This window comes from Oncorhynchus gorbuscha, linkage group LG05, assembly GCF_021184085.1.
Source record: "Oncorhynchus gorbuscha isolate QuinsamMale2020 ecotype Even-year linkage group LG05, OgorEven_v1.0, whole genome shotgun sequence".
NCBI lineage: Eukaryota > Metazoa > Chordata > Actinopteri > Salmoniformes > Salmonidae > Oncorhynchus > Oncorhynchus gorbuscha.
In genome coordinates this window covers 53,271,494-53,293,497 of record NC_060177.1, presented here as the reverse complement: position 1 = coordinate 53,293,497, position 22,004 = coordinate 53,271,494, and the positions used below count along the sequence as shown (strand labels likewise).

Below are 22,004 nucleotides of genomic sequence, written 5' to 3'. Positions count from 1 at the left end.
AACAGTTAAAGCTGACAGTATTTTTCAGTGGCTTCTATTCCATTTACACAAAGGTGTTCGGAGATGCAGATAGCGAAGTTAGTTAGAACAGGTCGTCCAGTGTCTTCCACTGTAACATGGAAATATGGCCGTGTGGGAACTCTAAACCTATAAAGGTGTGTACTAATTTAAACTTTTTAGAAAATTATTTGTCGCTGATTTTTAAAGATACGTTCCTTGTGTTTCCCAAACCGTACCGCAAGCGATGCGTTTTAACGTTCAGAACGAACGTTTGGGCTCTTTTAACAACACTCCTGCGGCCAACCCCGGTCAGAAGGTATTATCGTCAATAGGCGCTATGAATGGGTTATCCTATAGTTAACTGGGGGGAGTCTAGTTATGTCTAGAATATAAAGCTCTGGTTATGTATGTGACCTGTGGCCAAAACAAAAGTTAGCTGCCATTCGGTGAGCGGAGGGTACGTTGCAGGGCAACTAACTGGGGAAGATGACCAACTGTGAGAATTGAGAATCAAATTGGTTTTGGGTTAGGCCATAGCAGGTCCTACCTACTGTATCTAGCTCATCCTTTCAGATCTCAAGTCTTGAAGCTTGGGGTCAATATGGGTTTGAATGGACTGGTTTTCCAAAGCCAACCTGTCCATGCGGCTCATTGTCTTGTTTGTCGTCTTGACACTTGACTTGGTGATGTTGTAGGCACAACCGTTACAGGAAGAGATGTCAGGAGAGAGCGTGGTGAGTTCGGCAGTGCCGGCGGCTACAACCCGGACCACCTCCTTCAAGTGATCCAGCTCCAAGTATGTGAAGCTGAACGTGGGCGGGGCGCTCTACTACACCACCACGCAGACCCACACCAAGCAGGACACCGTGTTCAAGGCCATGTTCAGCAGCAAGATGGAGGTCCTCACAGACAGTGAAGGTACTGTATCTGTCAGACATCAGTGGCACCAGAACGCATGGTTGGAGGGATCCAGAGTGTCTGAGTGAGGAGTCTTTGTAACATGCTTCTGTATTTTGCTATCCTGGTCCGAGGTCTGTCTGTGCTGTCTTGCCAACTCCTAAATATCCATTGTCAAGACGAGCATGACAACGAGCCTAGGAATTGGCTATGGGCAATTCTTCAGGAACAGAGTGATGCTAAATCTCATCTTTTTCACTTTAAAAATGTATGTGAAACAAAAATCAATGATTGCAGAGTTAAACAAACCATAGAACTTTATGCACAATGACTACTTTTAACCATTTCCACAGACATTAAAATTAAATAAAAACGTTTACTTCAAAAACAGTGATGGTTTGTGCTGTTGGTGCCATCATTCTGTTATCAAACTTTGCATCTGCACTGTTCTTTAAGTAAATGTGTTGGTAAAATTTTCTGTGGAAATTTTTCAAAGTCATCCTTGTGCATAGAATTGTATGGTTTATTTAACATAGAAAACATTATTTTTTGGGGGGATACATTTTTAAAGCGAGAACTCTTGAGTCTTAGCATCACTACCATGGAATTGCCCCCATACACTAATTACAAATGAAAGTGGTCTCTAATCTGGTGCTTGTCCCTTTCTAGGCTGGATCTTGATTGACCGGTGTGGGAAACACTTTGGGACAATTCTGAACTACCTTAAGAGATGGAGTGGTGCCACTCCCAGAGAGTCGTCAGGAGACTGAGGAGATGCTGGCTGAGTCCAAGTACTATCTGGTCCAGGGCCTGGCTGATGAGTGTCAGGCTGCCCTTCAGGTAACCCCTCACCCTCAAGACTGGTCTTTTCTCCTGTCACACCTCTTTACACCCTTTTCACACTACTGAGCTGAGCCAAGCTGCACTGATTTGGTTATGCAGCCACCATAGTCGCTTGAATCGTGTTGGAAAGGACCATGTCAAAATGAAAATATTAGAGCCAGTACGGTTTTGGTCGGCACAATGGTGTGAAATAGTTTAAGTCTCATCCCTGCACCCACACTCTGCCTTTGTATAGCTCTACTTCCTCCCACTGCCTCTACCTCCTACAAATATATCATTACTGGCCCAGCCAACCCACCCAATCTGTTATAGGAAATTCATATTGATTCTGGACAAAATCTGTCAACGTCTCATCTTTTTATTGGTGTTCTAGAACAAAGAGTCGTACGAGCCGTTCTGTAAACTTCCCCTGGTGACATCATCGACGGAAGATCACAGACTCATTGCCACCTCTAATAAGGTATCGTTGACTGAGTCAGGCATCAGAGTGAATGACTTTACTAGGGAAGATCTAGTCTCACATATTGAATATTTACTGGCATCTTCCTCTGTTGTTTTGTCTCTACACAGCCTACTGTCAAACTGTTACACAACAAAAGCAACGATAAATACTCCTACACCAGGTGAGACTCTTACGTCTATAAAGACAAATTGGCAGTGAATTATGGTTCCGTTGAAGTCTGAAGTTTACATACACCTTAGCCAAATACATTTCAACTCAGTTTTCACAATTCCTGACATTTAAACCCAGTAAATATTCCCTGTCTTAGGTCAGTTAGGATCACTACTTTATTTTAAGAATGTGTAATGTCAGAATAATGGTAGAGAATTATTTATTTCAGCTTTTATTTCTTTCATCACATTCCCAGTGGGTCAGAAGTTTACATACACTCAATTAGTATTTGGTAGCATTGTCTTTAAATTGTTGAACTTGGGTCAAACTTTTTGGGTAGCCTTCCACAAGCTTCCCACAATAAGTTGGGTGAATTTTGGACCATTCCTCCTGATAGAGCTGGTGTAACTGAGTCAGGTTTGTAGCCTCCTTGCTCGCACATGCTTTTCCAGTTCTGCCCACAAATGTTCTATGGGATTGACTTCTTTGTGATGGCTACTCCAATACCCTGATTTTTTTTTTGTCCTTAAGCCATTTTTCCACAACTTTGGAAGTATGGTTGGGTCATTGTCCATTTGGAAGACCCATTTATTTTCGACCTTGCTTTAACTTCCTGACTGATGTCTTGAGATGTTGCTTCAATATATCCACATAATTTTCCATCCTCATGATGCCACTTCACAAAATAGCAAAGCACCCCCACAACATGATGCTGCCACCGCCGTGCTTCACATTTGGGATGGTGTTCTTTGGGTTGCAAGCATCCCCCTTTTCCTTCCACACATAACTATGGTCATTATGGCCAAACAGTTATATTTTTGTTTCATCAGACCAGTGGACATTTCTCCAAAATGTATGATCTTTGTCCCCATGTGCAGTTGCAAACTGTAGTCTGTCTTTTTTCTGGCGGTTTTGGCGCAGTGGCTTCTTCATTGCTGAGCTGTCGATATAGGACTCAGTAACTCTGACGACAACATGTCGAAGAACATCGAGCTGTTTAACAAGCTGTCCTTAACAAGGACGTGATCGGCGACGAGATCTGCTGCTGGTCCTTATATGGCCAGGGCCGCAAGATCGCCGAGGTGTGCTGCACCTCTATCGTCTATGCCACCGAGAAGAAGCAGACCAAGGTAACGCAAGTGAATCATACTCTGGGACGGCTTATAGTGGGATGTCGTCATTAAGATATTTTAATCAGCACAAACTAGGCAAGTACATCATGTATCTGGCTTCCATCTCTGATGACAGAACTGATTCATCCTCTTTAGTAAATTATTTCAATTTATGAGTTGGTTGTCTCTATCCTTCTGTTAGCATAAAATAGAATACTTTAATATGCCGTTGTGACTTTTGTTTTTTAACAAAGTACAGGCGTACTTTACGTTCAGATAACATAATACCCAGGCAGACAGACATACATAAATGCATATATATCCACTCCCCTACCGTTCCAGGTGGAGTTCCCTGAGGCGTGGATCTACGAGTAGCCCCTCAACATCCTGCTGTACGAGTCCCAGGACGGGAGGGGTCCTGACAACGCTCTGCTGGAGGCCACAGAGGGTGCCGCCGGCCAATCGCACCACCTGGACGAAGACGAGGAGCGCGTTGACAGGGTGCGCAGGGTCCACGTCAAGCGGCCTGACGACCGCACACACCACCACCTCGACCTTCCAAAGCCCGGCCCTAAATGTCTGACCCTGGGGACTCAGTGGAACTCTTCTGTGCCTTACTTCCAGTGCCTCTCCTTCTCCCTCTTCTTCCCCACTCCTACTCTCACACAGGAGCTCACTGCTGAGGATGAGAGACGAGTTGAAGCGTAGTGTGATGTGGTGAAGTTGATTCACGTGTGTTCATCTTGTTGTGTGTAGTGCTCTGAGGATTTTTAGTTTTCTTTTTCTCGGTTGGCGGTTGCAGAGTTTGGAGGTGATGATTTGTTTTTCTACTGTGCGTGACTGTAAATAGGATTGTTAATGGGACTGGAAATGTGTGGAATGAAAATGTCAGTTGTTATACTGGAGGGAATTGCAATGTCAGCATCGTGTTCTTTGGTCCTTGCTATAATGCAATCCAGAAGAACAAGAATCATGCAACGTTTGTCACTGAGTTTTTGGATGTGTTGAAAGAAAAGTCTTCTAAGTGTTTGAAGAAGCTGTATGATGGCTGTCAATCAGGTGTTCTACAATAAAATCCCACTAGGGGGCAGTATTGAATCAGATGATCACATTGTGTCTGAGACAGTGTCGCTGCTCGCAGCCTTTCATGTTCTATCAATTTCCAACGATTTTTTTGCATTTTTTAAATTCACCCTATTGAATATCAGTCAACATTTAGTTGATTAAAACAATATCATACAATAGAGTACCTCTACTCTCCCACAACCACTTTTTAATTAATAGGATTTCCCATTTAACCCATTGTCCCTTCTTGCCATGTAAGTGATTACTTACAAGGGAAGAACTTGACCTGCGACGTGTTATCCAGGTTGATTGAAGATTGAATGATGGAGCTCCAAGGCTGAAAAGAATGATTGAAACTAAAGCTCTACCCCCCCCCTCCCCCAAGGAGGAGAGCTCTCTCCTACAAGCTTTTAACAGGCAGATCATTTAGACCTGGCCCTCATCAGGGAATGTAACTGTATGTCCACATGTGTTCTCTTCTAGGAAACCATACTTGTGAAGATATCTGTCTACAGATTTAACATTTAAATGTTTTACATGTTTATAGATACCTTATCAAATAAATTAAAGATTTCTACAATGTTGTGATTTTATTTTTCTAATTTCATTTGAATGTTGGTTGAAATACAAAATTATGATACACATGACTTTGTTGCAAAATCAATGATTCCTATCCTGACGGTTGCTATAGTACAAAAATATATAATGTACTATTTTAGAGAGTAAGTACACTTTGCTCTGAATTCAACAACACCGTAATGTGAATATAGTGCTTACATCTGAAATACTAAACCAGCAGAGACATAAGGCTCCCTTAGCCTTGAATTCACAAACAGAAATGAATTGAAATATACAAGTGTGTGGTAGATCATAGACATGACACATGTTTGTGCTTTTCTTGGGTCCCTTAAAGAGATTCTCCGGTACTTTTGTATACTTATTAGTCAGTAGTTATGAAAGTAGCGCTCATGAGCCAAAAGTGGTCCCTGAAAATGGCATAATATGTCACGTCACATACTGTATGTGCACGACGTCATTTCTCTCTCTGCTGTGTCCACTGAGCCGTTGGGCCCTGCAACTTTGTTGGATAACACTGTCACTCAAATGCAAGCTCATTGGCTAGAACTCAAATTGCTAGGTGGCTGGCCACGTGAGGTTAAATTTAGGGAAAATAGCGCAGCACAGCTTCAAGAAAAGTCGCTTTCAAACTAGGAATTTCTTTGCTAATTGAGGTAAGACTAATTCTGCTCATAGATTATTCATAGTATGAACTACAATAGTATGAACTACAAATTGACACATTCAGCCCAATGTGGGAGGTTTAAAAAATATTTTTTAGTCGTCAAAGTACCGGAGTATGTCTTTAAATGAACACTTGGTTGGCTCCAGTCAATTCTATCACACAGGATTGGTGCATAAGAAGAACTGAAATATATTTTCTTAAGAGATTGCCTGATTGACATTAAATACATTGATTGATTCAATGGTTTGTACATTTGCAGTTTCGGGTTTTCTGAAAGCAACAGCTGTAGGTATTTTTGGGGTGTTCATCTCTAACAAAAACCAGCCTGATCCCAGATTTGTTTGTGGGGTCTTGCAACTGGCTATTGAGTTTGTGTACAACACAAACAGATCTGGAATCAGGCAATACAATAGCAAAATTCTTGGTCTAATCCAGATGATGTGTCTGTCTCCTGGGTGCCTGTCCATTCTCTCCTTAGTGTGTCTCTATGTCCTGCACAGGTCATCGAGCCCTGGTCCGAGTGGAAACCTAGAGTGACAAATATGTCATTCGTTCAGTCTGCATGTGTTGATCACCTGCATTGTGTTAATTAGGGGACGTAACAGAAAACATTTGAAAACCCTTGCAATTAAATGAAAGATTCCTATTGGACACTGTAGTCCCTCTTTGTTTCAGTCCATTTTCTTCCGTTTGGTGCCAAATGAACGAGATCCTGGAGCTGCCTGCTGCAAAAAGGACTCCTCATTCCTTTTTGTATGGTTCACAGTATGTCCATAACCCAAGGTAGTGCATGCCCTCGTAAAAAACCATACAATAACTGCATCTTACTCCAAACATTTGTTAACGTTTCCTATGTTTGATATCATATCAATGAGATCACAGTCATTTCAATATTTTTTTTGTCTGTTCTGTGTATAATGCCACTGGGAAGCCAAAGGAAACATTCTACTTTGTGTGGACAATAAAAATAAATGTCTTCTTTTTCACGAATCCCGCCGAAGATGGTGCCTCTTCCTGTTCGGGCGGCACTCGGCGGTCGTCGTCGCCAGGCCTACTAGCTGCCACCGATCCCCTTTTCTGTTTCATTTAGTCGTATCTGATTTGTTGCACCTGTTTGGTGTTTAGGTTTGGTTGTGGGCTATTTAAACCCAGTCGGCCCGCCGGCTTTTATGCGGGCTTGTTTTTCTGGTTATGGTGTTTGATTATTCTTGTGGTTTCTTTTTTCCGATCAGTTTCGTCCTGTTTGTTTGGACTGGGACTTTACACGCCCTTGTGTGTGTGGCGTGACCGTCTCTCTGGTTTTTGGGAATATTAAAGATCCACATCTTTTGAACTACCCTGCTCTCTGCGCCTGACTCCTGCACTCACTACTTATTGAAGCCGTGACATTCTTCTAGCAGCTAAAATAAAAGTCAGCAGAAAGCATATGATTCTAACCAGCTGTGCACGAGCCTGGTCCCAGATCTGAGGCAAATTATGTGGCAATGGCCATAGGAGTTGGCCAAGACAGTACAAACAGGTCTGGGAACAGGCAACCAGGCCCCTCTCAGCAGCAGTAACAGCATCACTCACCACCATGAGATGTCCATTCTTGTCCTTGTACACCATGGACTCCTGGCCACTGCTGAATTCCACAATGCCCTCTTTCCCCGCCTTCATCTGAAACTTGATGCTAAAAAATAACCACATATCATAGTCATATTCACCCAGAACTCCTTGGAAAACACTGGCAATTGTTACTGAGTGGACTATCCTAAATAAAATAACATTCATAAGTAAGCTCATCTGGCCTCTTGATCCATCGGACTAGAACTCCCAGAATCAATCCTGTCAGCCACAGCCTTACCTGCCCTGGACCACGTTGATGGCGCTCTGCTTGTTGGCAACCACGCTGAGTTTGGTCAACGCTTCAAACAGGTGGTCACACTGCATGATTAGGTCCCCCTGGGCACACGAGGTCAAGACACATTGGATAGCCTTAGGACTGTGTCTGAAATGGCATTATATTCCCTGTATAGTGCAATACTTTTGACCAGGGCACGTAGTGGACTATATGTAATAGGGAGCCATTTTGGATGCACATCGGATTCCATTTTGAGCAGTTCCTGGTTAGAATCACTTGAATAACAGAGGCACTACATGGACATTACCAGGCTATTATTCTATATGTTGTGTGAGGGTGTGGAGACCGTGTCCTCCTACCTTCTGCTTATCGTCTTCACTTGGAATATGGAAAATGATGATGCCATCACTCAAGGTACTGACCGACACACCTGTAATCGGGTAAGCAGCACTCACACAGATCAGTACACTTTAAAACCAAATCTATTCTATCAACCATTATTTATCCACATTAGTCCCATTGGGGAGAATCCGAACTTCCCCTTAAGTAGAATTTTGACCTAGTAATCCATTGTGAAAATGTGACTTAAATGGAAGTTAAGATTTGTCTCATTGAGATCAAATCTATTTTGCAAGAGAGATCAGACAAGCTAGAATCCCATCCATCCCATCCACAGCATGCTGGATGCTCACCTTTCAGAGTAGTGTACAACACTCTCTGCTTGATCTTGGCATCATCCACCACATAGGCAGCAGTCTGTGTGAGGATGAGCTGCCGAGGTCGGGCTTTAAATCCATTCCTGTCGTACTTCACTATTGGTATGCTGTACTGCAAAGAGAGAGAGAAAAGAAAGATGGTGGGAGAGAGGGGCGAGAGAGAGCGAGAGGGAAGAGAGATGGTGTAAGAGTACGAGAGTGAGAGAGGGAGCAGGAGAGAAAAAGAGAGAAATATTTTTAAACGATTGAAACAATCTTTCTATGAGTTTTAAGTGTCAAGGGACACACTGCAACACAAGTGTCTTGATTACCTTGATTCCTTCATGGCGAATCATCTGCAGGACCTTCATATTTATGTCCTGTTCACCTGAAAAAATAACATAGTGTAAGATGTGGCATTTGACCCTAAAATACGGGTTTAAGTAAGACACCACATAATACACAGATACTATTCACTACTGCAGGGGTTTCCAAACATTTTTGTCCCACAACCCCATTTGGATATCTGAAAAATCCTGCGACCCCAACCTGGTGAACAAAAATATGTAATTAACAGCCGATGTTAACTTGTTTATTTGGGGCTGTGGCAGTCAATTGAAAAACATTCTAACAGTGTTTCTGATTGTCTTTTTAACTCACCAGCACATTTTAATGTGGGGCTATGACAGTCAATTGCAAATTAGTCTGACGTAGTCTCTTATCTTACCACCACTAACGAGATGGGTGTGCTTGATGGGTGTGCTTGATGCATGTCGTGTCGGAGCTTCTCAAAGTCAAGGGGCGTGGTCAACAGTGCGCACCTCATCTCTGAGGTCACATCCAAACTGGATCAATATTTGGTTTAATGCAGGAGAGAGCACTGAATCCAGCTTCACACAGATATGAGCTGGTGAAGGGTAGCCTACCACAAGTTTTATGGTGTTTTTAAGACAACTGGGAACTCAAGGTCAAATTATGACGTCAGTGATCTTCAGGTCGGAAAGCCGGAGCTCTGGAAAGAGGCCCGAGGTCCCGAGTTGGAATTCCGAGTTGGATGACCATTTCTTTCCGAGTTTCCAGTTGTCTTGAACGCACTGAAGTCAGAGATTTCAGAGTTCCCAGTTATTTTGAATGCGACATAAATGCTCAGAGTAGTTGCGCATCACACCTGCACAACGGTCAGGAGGAATTCAACTGCAATATTCTTGGGATGTCTGGTGTGAACCGCTCTCTTGAGGTCACGCCATAGCCTCTCAATCGGGTTGATGACACAACTCTGACTGGGCCAATCCAGAAGTCGTATTTTCTTCTGTTGAAGCCATTCTGTTGTTGATTTACTTCTGCGTTTTGAGTCATTGTCCTGTTGCGTCATCCAACTTCTGTTGAGCTTCAATTGGCGGACAGATAGCCTTACATTCTCCTGCAAAATGTCTTGAAAAACTTGGGGATTCATATTTCCATCGATGATAGCAAGCTGTCCAGGCCCTGAGGCAGCAAAGCAGCTCCAAACCATGATGCTCCCTTCACAATACTTTACAGTTGGGATGATGTTAGTTTTGATGCTAGTGTGCTGTGCCTTTTTCTCTCCACACATAGTGTTGTGTGTTCCTTCCAAACAACTCAGTTTAATCTGTCCACAGAATATTTATGCCAGTAGCGCTGTGGAACATCCAGATGCTCTTTTGCGAACTTCAGACGTGCAGCACTATGAATTTTGGGACACTTGGCTTCTTCCGTGGTGTCCTCCCATGAACACCATTCTTGTTTAGTGTTTTACGTTATCGTAGACTCGTCAAGAGATGTTAGCATGTCCCAGAGATTTCTTTAAACTAGCTGACACTCTAAGATTCTTCTTCACCTCATTGAGCATTCTGCGCTGTGCTCTTGCAGTCATCTTTGCAGGACGGCCACTCCTAGAGAGAGTAGCAACAGTGTTGAACTTTCTCCATTTATAGACAACTTGTCTTACCATGGACTGATGAACATCAAGGCTTTTAGAGATACTTTTGTAACCCTTTCCAGCTTTATGCAAGTCAACAATTCTTAATCTTGGGTCTTCTGAGATCTCTTTTGTTCGAGGCATGGTTCATTGGCATCAGCCAATGCTTCGTGTGAATAGTAAACTCAAATTTTGTGAGTGTTTTTTATAGGGCAGGGCAGCTCTAACCAATATCTCCAATCTCGTCTCAATGATTGTACTCCAGGTTAGCTGACTCCTGACTCCAATTAGCTAATGGAGAAGTCGTTACCCTAGGGGTTCACATACTTTTTATCAACAAACACAGTGAATGTTTAAATGATCTATTCAATATAGACAAGAAAAATACAATCATTTGTGTGTTATTAGTTTAAGCAGACTGTTTGTCTGTTGTTGCAACTTAGATGAAGATCAGATCTAAATTGATGACCAATTTATGCAGAAATCCAGACAATTCCAAAGGGTTCACATACTTGTTCTTGCCGCTGTAGGTCATTATGTGCTCTTCCAAGTGTTGGAGGTGAGCAGGCATCAATCGTGTCGGACACTTTACCGATGCTGTGTCAAATTCTTATTCACGATGACAGCCTAGGGACAGTGGGTTAACTGCCTTGTTCAGGGGCAGAACAACAGATTTTGTAGAATGTATGCACACATGACTGTAAGTCGCTTTGGATAAAAGCGTCTGCTAAATGGCATATATTATGATTATTATATATTATTTTTACCTTGTCAGCTCGAGGATTCGATCTAGCAACCTTTCGGTTACTGGCCCAATGCTCTAACCACTAGGCTACCTGCCGCATAGTGGGACTATCATTTGTTTTTCAACAGGACAATGACCCAAACACACACCTCTAGGCTGTGTAAGGGCTATTTGACCAAGAAGGAGAGTGACGGAGTGTTGCATCAGATGACCTGGCCTCCACTATCACCCAATCTCAACCCAATTGAGATGGTTTGGGATGAGTTGGACCGCAGAGTGAAGGAAAAGCAGCAAACGAGGGCTCAGCATATGTGGGAACTCCTTCAAGCTGTCGTCAAGGTAAAAGGTGTCTACTTTGAAGAATCTAAAATATGTTTTGATTTGTTTAACACTTTTTTGGTTACTGTCATGGATCCCTCTGGAACTTTCATAGCGCACACCTGGCCCCTATTCCCACTGATTGTATTTGTATAATGTCCCCTTTGTTCACCATGGTGCTGTCGATTATTGTTACTACGTCTGTTGGTGCGTGTGAGTACCTGTGCTGTGTGTTATGGATTGTGCAGATGATTACGGGTCTTGTCCCGTGCGATAATCATTGTGTGCGTGTGTTATTTATTCGAGGTACTCCTCGCTCTTTTGTTTGAGTTTCAACCCTGTGTTTTTGTTACGTGTTTGTTTGGTCTTTGTCCTTGTGCCTTAACACAGCACGCCGTAATTTGGGCATAATAAAAAAAAATATTACGCATTCCTGCGCCTGTCTCCTGAATCTCTTCATGCCAAATACATAATACATGATTCCATACGTGTTATTTCATAGTTCTGATGTCGTCACTATTATTCTACAATGTAGAAAATAGTCAAAAATTATGAAAAACCCTTAAATAAGTAGGTGTGTCCAAACTTTTGACTGGTACTGTATCTATATATATATATATATATATATATACACATACATACACACTGTATATTTTGTTGATATATATAGTTGTATATCATATTTTATTCTCAGGATTTTGGAAATTCTCCTGCGACCCCCATATCAGGTCCCCTCCTGCGAGCCCACATGGGGTTGCGATCCCTAGTTTGGGAACCGCTGTGCTACTATATACTGACTGATCCTGGTGTCCACATAGGGTTGGGAGACACTCTGTGGGTAGCTGTCCTTCTTGCCCTTGAAGATGATACTGGTGATCCCCTTGAGTTGAAGCTGGGAGGGAAACACAATTAATAAACATCACAAAGACGGAATTACACATTCATGTGATCACAAACATCTGCATAGGCTATACAGGTTATACAAGGTTTCAAATCCTAACCTTTTAGGCCCCTATGCCTACAACACAGTAAATCAAATAAAACATGTACAGTACTACAACAAAAGTCTGTTGCCTACTATATCCATGACGTAATGGATAGCAAAAATCTAGTTTTTATTTATCTGACTTCCATTTATTTAACAACAATTTCACATAAACAGTTGATTTCATGAGTTTGATTCGCAAGTGTCAATTTAAAGAAAATACGGTCCGCCAAAACAAAAACCTGATCAGAATGAATTTATATGAAGCTGTAAGTACAGAAATGGTTTGCTCAGGGAGAAATTAATATCCAACTCGTCAGTGACAACTGTCAGGAATTTGGAGTGAGAGCAACTATGTGAGCTTATTACTGTACTATAGACACTATGTTCTGGGATTTCCTACGATCTTCTACGTAAAAGAACCCCTTACCTTCTAAAAACTCTTGTGTAGCTAGAGCGTGTACATGAGTCTCATCTTTTCATAGATAGCTTTTAATCGTTTTTAGTAGCTTAACCATTCGGATGTTTTCGTAAAAAATACCCAGCCCGGAGCCTCTTTGGGATCTGCTCTTGTCTCACAAACACTGCTCTAGCTCAGCCCCCGTTAATCACACAAACGAATGATTGGTATGGATGCAGAAAAAATAGACAACTCCAATGGTACAACCCAGAAGTCTGTAGCTCAAACACACTTTGTGTTTTAAAAGTCCTAAACGGGTGGAAGTAACTAATTACAAATAATAGTGTTACTGTAATTGAGTAGTTTTCCCCAGTACTTTGAGTATTTTTCTAAGTCAGTAATTACATTTTGACTTAAGTATGTTTTGATTTAATTATTGTATTTCACTACCTTTTTAAAGCCATGAATTACAGACTACAATTTTGTAGGCTATCCATAGTTTATCATGATGTTGCATGGGCTGGGGCCCCTCAAATAAAATGTTGCGCCGTGCACGCAGACTGAACGATGATGGTAGTATGAGGATTCTGTGTTATGCACTATAGCCCGTTACCATATATGTGATTGAATATTATCGGCTGTTGGCTTGTGTGGATGTATGTACGTGTTTTGCAACATAGCTGACTTGAAACATTGTTAACAGTTTCAGGGCCATGGGCCTTTCTCATGATGGAAAAATACAGAATAACATGAAGACAGGAACTGTGCAATGAGTTGGGGGGGGGCACATTCAGAACGTAGTGTTGCGAGAACAAACGGTCTTTTGTTAGATAACAGGAGCCAGGTGCGAGATAACGGTATCGAGCATGAGCGCATAGATATTCTTCACAGCAACAGTTACATCTATCAACTGAAGCGCGAAGGGGGCTGGGACCAGCCTCTGCGCCAACAATCAACGATAGGCTGGGTGAGTTTAAACCACACCCAGTCTCTACTCTGACAGGCCTGCTCGGAAGCAGGAACTACTACTGTCATCAGGGTATATTATAATATCTTTGTCAGGAACAAGTCAGTTCTCTGTTTGCCCTGCGAGGTGGGACAGAGAGCCCGTATATATATGAAAATTGCATTTACCACTTTTTGCTGAGCTAATAAAAAATACATAGTATACAATCGTTGACTCATTGTCATATTTATCCTGATACCAGATTCGAATTGACGCAAATCTAACAGTAGGCAGATTTTCAAAAACGTGAAAATAACTTTGTTAGTCTGACTTGTCATGAAAGAGAGTAAAAGTTTTTTTTTTATCAAAGCGGTGTGTGTGAAAAACAATGACTGAGGAGAGTCAGGAGACAATCCAGACACATACCCAGTGTCTGTGTCTTCTGGAAAACACAAGGAGGAGAATCAATGGTTGCATTTCAGTGACCAGTTCTCCTTCAAGTACAGGAGAGGCCATCCTTGCAGCTACAGTAAGTTAGCTAGCTAGCTGCATGGCTAACCAGCACTCGAAAATATTAGCCGTTATTGTGGCTAGCACGTCATTGTCACTATGTATGGTGGGCTAGGGAACAACATTAGCGAGACTAACATCAAAAACAAGTGAACTAGCTAGCTAGCTATTTAGCTACCATTAGCTTGCTTGATCATGACATATTTCGAGAGATTTAGGATTTTTAGCTATCTGATGTACTTAGTCATGTGCAAATTAGGATAATGTTAATCTAAAAGCCAGACTCAGTAAGTATAAAATAGAATGTGTCAAGTTTCATTATTCTTTTATGCATTATTCGTCATTCGTTAACTATATTTGGTTAGATCACTCAGATGATGTATGAAAGCATAGAATAGCCAAGTATGACATCATTCAATCACATAAAATGTGCAGCCGTTCATTACACATTAATGAGAGTTGAAGTAGGCCTATCATTCATTACATTAACCTTAATGATTGATGTATTCATTCAACATCAGTGTTTCTCACAAATAATGTATTGTCTACACATCAATCTCATTTCATTGAGTGTGTGTCTGCATGTGAAGTGAGAGAGAGCAATACATTAATGCATCTTGCATATAACTGTGTGTGTCAACACAATAGCTACAGCTAGACATAGGCTCATCTCATTAAGCAACTTTTTAGGTCAGAGAACATCTGACAGACTCATTACAGTCTCAGTATCTTGAGAATAATAAGCAGTGATTTTAGCATGTAAATGTTGGTGGGGCAAAAAACTAAAAGTGGGATGCATTCCAGCAAAGCCACTACACAACACAACACTAAACAATACACTTATTTCAATATAACAGTGACAAACGGTGCCCACAAACTGTTAGGGCCTACATAAAGCTGTCCCAACAGCAGTCCCAACACCTTACCACTGCTACACCTGGCTTTCAGCAGAGCCTTGTCTGGCAGCGAAACAGTTCATTCAGCCTCATTTACTGCCTTTAAAAAAAACATACAGTAGCTGATATGGCTGACTTGCTTAAACAAATGTGGTTTCTGGACGACAAGCGGATAAGAGGCAATCTGTATTTTCGATTAAGACAATGAACGAGCGAACGACCACCTATCTAGTCAATATAACTATTTGTTCAGCACTTTTGAAATGTACAGTGACAGAATTCAGAACATGGGCCGTTTTTACAGTGTACTCCCTGTACAAGTCAGAACCGTAGGATAAATAAAGGGGACATATAAACAGACAATGAAAGCTCTTACAATATTCGATGATTGCATTTCTCTGAAACAGGTTATAGGATACATGTGCACAACCAAGTTAGAACAGAACGGTGAATATAGACCAAATTATTAGGGTAGGGCACATTGAACACTGGCATATTACATAATTTATGCAGCAGCACACAATAAATTTTTGGACTCACCTTGTGAAGGTGGCGTGGCGGCCTTTTGTTGGCTAATTTTGTCATCAAAGTCTGGCATTCTCTGGATTTATAGTGGGAACTCGGTGGGAAAAACACAGAGCCACTCCATTGAATAGCAGGCTAACGTTAGTGGTTGCATTGCAATGCTTGTAGTTAGCCACTCTTTCCTTCCAAACGACTCATTGTTGAATTTGCGATTTCCAACTTCTTGTGTAATCTTTATGCCCAATGGCCGATGAGCACCGATGCGTTTTATCTACATTTTCTCTTCATTATTTCTATTCATATGGGGCTAATGACCTTGAGCCTTCTTGGAAGGGCACTTGTAATATAACTCTATTGCAGGACCCAAAGGGCTGAAATTTTGGATGGCTACAATAATGCTCCTATTTTCTGCTGGCTCGGCCAACCACCACAGAAAGCACTGAGCTAGGCTGAAACACCTGCATTTCAGAGCTGCCTTACTCAAGAAAACAAAAAAGAGAATATGTGTGTACGCAGCTTTATTAACTGAATGATATATATTATTTTACATTGTTTGTAAACTGATATGACACGTATTAATGCCAAAATAACATGCAAAACAGGCAGAAAAATAGTGTGCAACGCTGTCATCAAGGCAAAGAGTGGCTACTTTGAAGAATCTCAAATATATTTTGATTTGTTTATCACTTTTTTGGTTACTACATCATTCCATATGTGTTATTTCATAGTTTTGTTGTCTTCACTGTTATTCTACAATGTAGAAAATAGTACAAATAAAGAAAAATCCTTGAATGAGTAGGCTTGTCCAAAGTATTGACTGGTACTGTACATCGTTACAGTTGTTGGTTAGCTACCTAGCTAATTTTAATAATATTAGTGTAGATGTGTCGAAACACCTCAAAACAAGACATGGTATCAAGAACAAGATCAAACTAACTGAAACTATCCACCTACCATTCCCCACATGGCAGCTTGTTGTCATTGTTGCTAGCTATCTGGCCACCAAGAATCACAACAACACAGGATTTCTGCCCCATTGAAGCATTGTTTTCGTGACGTTGTAAGCTAACCTGTCTATAGAGCTAGAGCCTCCATGTAGCAATTTATTAGATATCTAGGCTAATCAATGGAAGATGGAAATATAATAACAGAACTAAAAGTTAAATGATAAGGAATGGCTACCACACCAAGAGCCAACAATGGGCTGCTACTTAATAATCTGAATGGAGTGGAGAAAGCACGCAATTAAAATGATGTAGCTAGTCTCAATTAGCCTATCAATTGGTCAAGACTGTTACTCTCTCCTCAGATGAGATTATAAATATCTAACCATAAATTAAGGGCTCCACACAGTCAACGGATCCGTGACGGATCCAACGGAGCTTTGCTTGTGTAGCTCTGAAGTTCTACATACTTTTGTGCAGAAGAATCTTTGGAACACTCCATAGCTCCTATTCTAACCACCTCTCGCCAGCTTTGTATTCATGTTACCTGATGAAATTGCTGTACAATATGATCTTGTTGCCATCTAATGCACATTCAGATAATTAAGCGCTGCATAGGTCTCCGTGTCTTCTGCCGTGCCTTGATTGTATTACTGCTGATGATATCTGGAAATATGCATGTACACCCTGGCCCATCTACTGCTGTAAGACCCAATTCTGACTTGTGCTCTGAAATATGCTTCACTGATTCTGCTCTCGTAAAAGCCTGGGTTTTCTGCACGTTAACACTAGAAGCTTATTACCTAAAATGGATCAATTGAAAGTATGGGTTCACAGCTCCAATCCAGATGTGTTGGTCATTACTGAGACGTAGTTAACATTTACTTTTACATTTAAGTCATTTAGCAGACGCTCTTATCCAGAGCGACTTACAAATTGTTAAGGAAGTGTTTTGAACACTGATGTTAACCTTTCTGGTTATAACCTTTTTCGGCAAGACAGATCTTCCAAATGTGGGGGAGTGGTACTCTTTACCAAGGATCACCTTCAGTCCTCGGTTGTCTCCAACAAGTCTATCCCCAAACAATTTGATTCTAAGCATTAAACTTTCAAATAGCTCTTTGTTGACTATTGCTGGGTGCTATCGTCCTCCATCAGCACCGGCCTGTACCCTACCTACCCTAAACTCTCTCCTGGCCCCTTACACTAAGTCTGAATTTGTCATGTTAGGTGACCTGAACTGGGACATACTTAAATCCACCTGACCAAGTCCTAAAGCAATGGGACTCCCTAAATCTTTTTCAGATGATTACCAATCCCACAAGGTATGACTCCAAACATCCAGAAAAGGCTACTCTCCTCAATGTTACCCTCACAAATAATCCTGACAGTTATCAGTCTGGTGTTTTCAGTAATGACCTTAGTGATCACTGTTTTACAGCCTTTGTTTGTAATGGCTGCTCAGTGAAATGACATGTCCTGATTTGTCATAGATGCTTGCTAAAAAACATTAATGAGCAAGTCTTCCTTCATGAACTGGCCTCTAAAATGATATAGAGTCAGCTTCATCCCCTCTGTTGAAGACACTTGGACTTTCTTTTTTGATATTATCAGTGTTATTGTTATCAAACACACCCCCATAAAGAAAATGAGAACAAAACACAGGTTCCGCCCATAATTCGACCTTGATCTTGCAGAGTTACTCCACCTCAAGAATTTCATTTGACAATTGCATTATAGGCCTATTTATATTTTGCCTTGTCTATCAAAAGTGTTGGGAAAACTTGTCAATAATCAACTGACTGGCTTTCTTGATGTCTATAGTATTCTCTCTAGTATGCACTCTGGTTTCCGCTCAGGTTATGGATGTGTCACTGGAACCTTAAAGGTCCTCAATGATGTCACCATTGCCCTTGATTCTAATCAATGTTGTGCTGCTATTTTTATTGACTTGGCCAAAGCTTTTGATACGGTAGACCATTCCATTCTTGTGGGCCGGCTACGGAGTATTGGTATCTCTGAGGGGGTCTTTGGCCTGGTTTGCTAACTGCCTCAAAGAGTGCGGTGTATAAAGTTAGAACATCTGCTGTCTCAGCCACTGCCTATCACCAAGGGTGTACCCCAAGGCTCGATCCTAGGCCCCACGCTCTTCTCAATTTACATCAACAACATAGCTCAGGCAGTAGGAAGCTCTCTCATCCATTTATATGCAGATGATACAGTCTTATACACAGCTGTCACCTCCCCGGATTTTGTGTTAAACGGTGTCATGTGGTTTCAAATGTCATGTGGTTTGGTAAGAAGAATGCCCCTCTCCCCACAGGTGTGATTACTACCTCTGAGGGTTTAGAGCTTGAGGTAGTCACCTCATACAAGCACTCGAGAGTATGGCTAGATGGTACACTGTCCTTCTCTCAGCACATATCAGAGCTGCAGGCTAAAGTTAAATCTAGACTTGATTTCCTCTATCGCATTCGCTCCTCTGTCAACCCAGCTGCCAAACTAACACTGATTCAGATGACCATCCTACCCATGCTAAATTACGGAGACAATTTATAGATCGGCGGGTCAGGGTGCTCTCGGGCGGCTAGATGTTCTTTATCATTCTACCATCAGATTTGCTACCAATGCTCCTTATAGGACACATCACTGCACTCTATTCTCCTCTGTAAACTGGTCATCTCTGTATACCCGTCACAAGACACACTGGTTGATGCTTATTTATAAAACCCTCTTAGGCCTCACTCCCCCCTATCTGAGATATCTAATGCAGCCCTCATCCTCCACCCGTTCTGCAGTCACTTTCTGTTAAAGGTCCCCAAAGCACACACATCTCTGGGTCGCTCCTCTTTTCAGTTTGCTGCAGCTAGCGACTGGAACGAGCTGAAACAAACACTCAAACTGGACAGTTTTTATCTCAATCTCTTCATTCAAAGACTCAATCATGGACACTCTTACCGACAGTTGTGGCTGCTTTGCGTGATGTATTGTTGTCTCTATCTTCTTGCCCTCTGTGCTGTTGTCTGTTATGATGCTACCATGTTGTTGTCATGTTGTGTTGCTACCATGCTGTGTTGTCATGTGTTGCTGCCTTGCTACATTGTTGTCTTAGGTCTCTCTTTATGTAGTGTTGTGTTGTCTCTCTTATCGTGATGTGTGTTTTGTCCTATATTTATATATTTAAAAATATATATAATAATATCCCAGCCCCCATCCCACCGGGGGCCTTTATCCTTCTGGTAGGCCGTCATTGTAAATAAGAATTTGTTCTTAACTGACTTGCCTAGTTAAATAAAGGATAAATAAAAATAAAAAGACTGTTAAATCACTGTGGAGAATCTACCAGTGCAAGTCGACTTGGTTGCTATCTCTCTCCCCCTTCCCTGCTCCCCTCGTCACTAGAGTCACAGGCGCACACCGCCTTTGGTTAATTGTTATTTGTTGCATTTCCAAGAGGTTCTGTTGTTGCCTTTAGAGCTAATTTGACATCAAATATTTTGGGTATGTCCAGTGTGCCCTGGCACTCCCCAGATTGAGACGGGTGCAATTGCGGCCTGCAATTCGGGCCGTTCCTGCATGTTGGCATTCCTGCATCTGCAGGAACCCCTCTTTATACTTCTATTGGTAAATGTTTATGCTAGGACAGATGGGAGGCGGGGGGGGGGGGGCGCTCCAGTATAGTAGGTGGCGTTAATGCACAATAGCGTTGGATGGCATCCGCGATAAACCCCACAGGAGAAAGGGCGGGGGGACAACGGTAGCTAGCTAGCAGTACACCGGTAGACAGTGACCTTTGTCCCCCCCTGTCGGGCACAGATTTGGCATGGGTCCTGAGATCCTCAAAAAGTTCTACAGCTGCAACATCGAGAGCATCCTGACTGGTTGCATCACTGCCTGGTACGGCAATTGCTCGGCCTCCGACCGCAAGACACTTCAGAGGGTAGTGCGTACAGCCCAGTACATCACTGGGGCAAAGCTGCCGGCCATCCAGGACCTCTACACCAAGCGGTGTCAGAGGAAGGCCCTAAAAATTGTCAAAGACTCCAGCCACCCCAGTCATAGACTGTTCTCTCTACTACCGCATGGCAAGTGGTACCGGAGTGCCAAGTCTAGGACAAAAAGGCTTCGCAACAGTTTTTACTCCCAAGCCATAAGACTCCTGAACAGGTAACCAATGCTTACCCGGACTATTTGCATTGTGTGCCCCCCCCAACCCCTCTTTTACGCTGCTGCTACTCTCTGTTTATCTTATATGCATAGTCACTTTAACCATACATCCATGTACATACTACCTCAATTGGCCCGACCAACCAGTGCTCCCGCATATTGGCTAACTGGGCTATCTGCATTGTGTCCCACCACCCGCCAACCCCTCTTTTTACACTTCTGCTACTCTCTGTTCATCATATATGCACAGTCACTTTAACGATACCTACATGTACATACTACCTCAATAAGCCTGACTAACAGGTGTATATAGCCTTGCTACTCTTTTTTCAAATGTATTTCTACTGTTGTTTTATTTCTTTACTTACCTACACACACACATCTTTTTTTTGGCACCATTGGTTAGAGCCTGTAAGTAAGCATTTCACTGTAAGGTTTACACCTGTTGTATTCGGCGCACGTGACAAATAAACTTTGATTTGATTTGATTTTCCTGCAGTTCTGTTAACGACGGCAGGAGCAAAGGACACCGTGTGCTAGTTTAGCCAGCTAGTCCGGTACACCACAGGCCGGAGCAACACCGTGTGATAGCTAGCACATGATGTCGCTAACTAGCAAGCTAGTTTTTTTAGCTAACCCACAGTGTCGCACACCAGCAGTTTTACTTCTACTTAAGTAAATTATCATTATACATAGTAACAGTACATCTACTTGAGTAGGATATTTCAGTATTCTTTCAACTTCTGGTCCTAATTCAAGACCGGCGTGATGGTGGGACTCATTGGGTAAAAATGGAAAATGAAGGAGTAATTCTGGTTTTACCTGTGCTTTCTGTTGTGCAGTGATACCTCTCATATACTTCCTCACCATGAGACGCATGTGGAGCTGACGCAGGATCTCTGAGGTCTGTACAAGTAGAGCAAGCACAGTTCCACAGCCAAGTTTCACTGATCTTCCCCTTTAAGCAAATTAGCCATCCTCAATTCAATGTAATTGAATTCCAATGTCAATACATACCTCCGTCAATACCGGTGGAGGGGTTAGCCAGCTGGTTTTATCCAGAACCATTTTGGGGAGATTGTCTTTCAGCCTGTTTAGGTAGTTCTGTCTGACAAAGGCCAGGTATTCTGAGTTATCGGTGGTCTTTGCCTCCCCTCTGGCCATGTATCCTTTAATAAACCTGGGATAGAAAATTATCAAATTGGTCATGTATTTGTAACACTGCCCTCTATCTTCTGTGACTGTGCTAGGAAATGATATGCTTCAATCCACTATGGACCTAAACTATGACATAGTCTAGAGTATAAACGAGGTTATG

General features: G+C 42.1%; 1 protein-coding gene and 1 pseudogene across 1 annotated transcript in view; one reads left to right on the top strand and one right to left on the bottom strand.

Annotated features, from left to right (window-relative positions):
* The first annotated feature begins 244 nt into the window (after window positions 1-244).
* On the top strand, window positions 245-4,173 carry LOC124034894 (annotated as a pseudogene).
* Window positions 4,174-5,134: 961 nt separating this feature from the next.
* Window positions 5,135-22,004, bottom strand: part of LOC124035150 (unconventional myosin-Ih-like) — a 54,762-nt gene continuing 37,892 nt past the window's right edge. The window contains exons 23-31 of the mRNA XM_046348569.1: window positions 21,704-21,866; window positions 21,509-21,592; window positions 12,112-12,205; window positions 8,644-8,699; window positions 8,309-8,444; window positions 7,976-8,046; window positions 7,620-7,717; window positions 7,346-7,445; window positions 5,135-6,301 (exon numbers count right to left, since the gene is read on the bottom strand). Of these exons, the coding sequence (XP_046204525.1) occupies window positions 6,275-6,301; window positions 7,346-7,445; window positions 7,620-7,717; window positions 7,976-8,046; window positions 8,309-8,444; window positions 8,644-8,699; window positions 12,112-12,205; window positions 21,509-21,592; window positions 21,704-21,866 (829 nt within the window). The 3' untranslated portion in view covers window positions 5,135-6,274. The remainder of the gene's footprint in view (window positions 6,302-7,345; window positions 7,446-7,619; window positions 7,718-7,975; window positions 8,047-8,308; window positions 8,445-8,643; window positions 8,700-12,111; window positions 12,206-21,508; window positions 21,593-21,703; window positions 21,867-22,004) is intronic.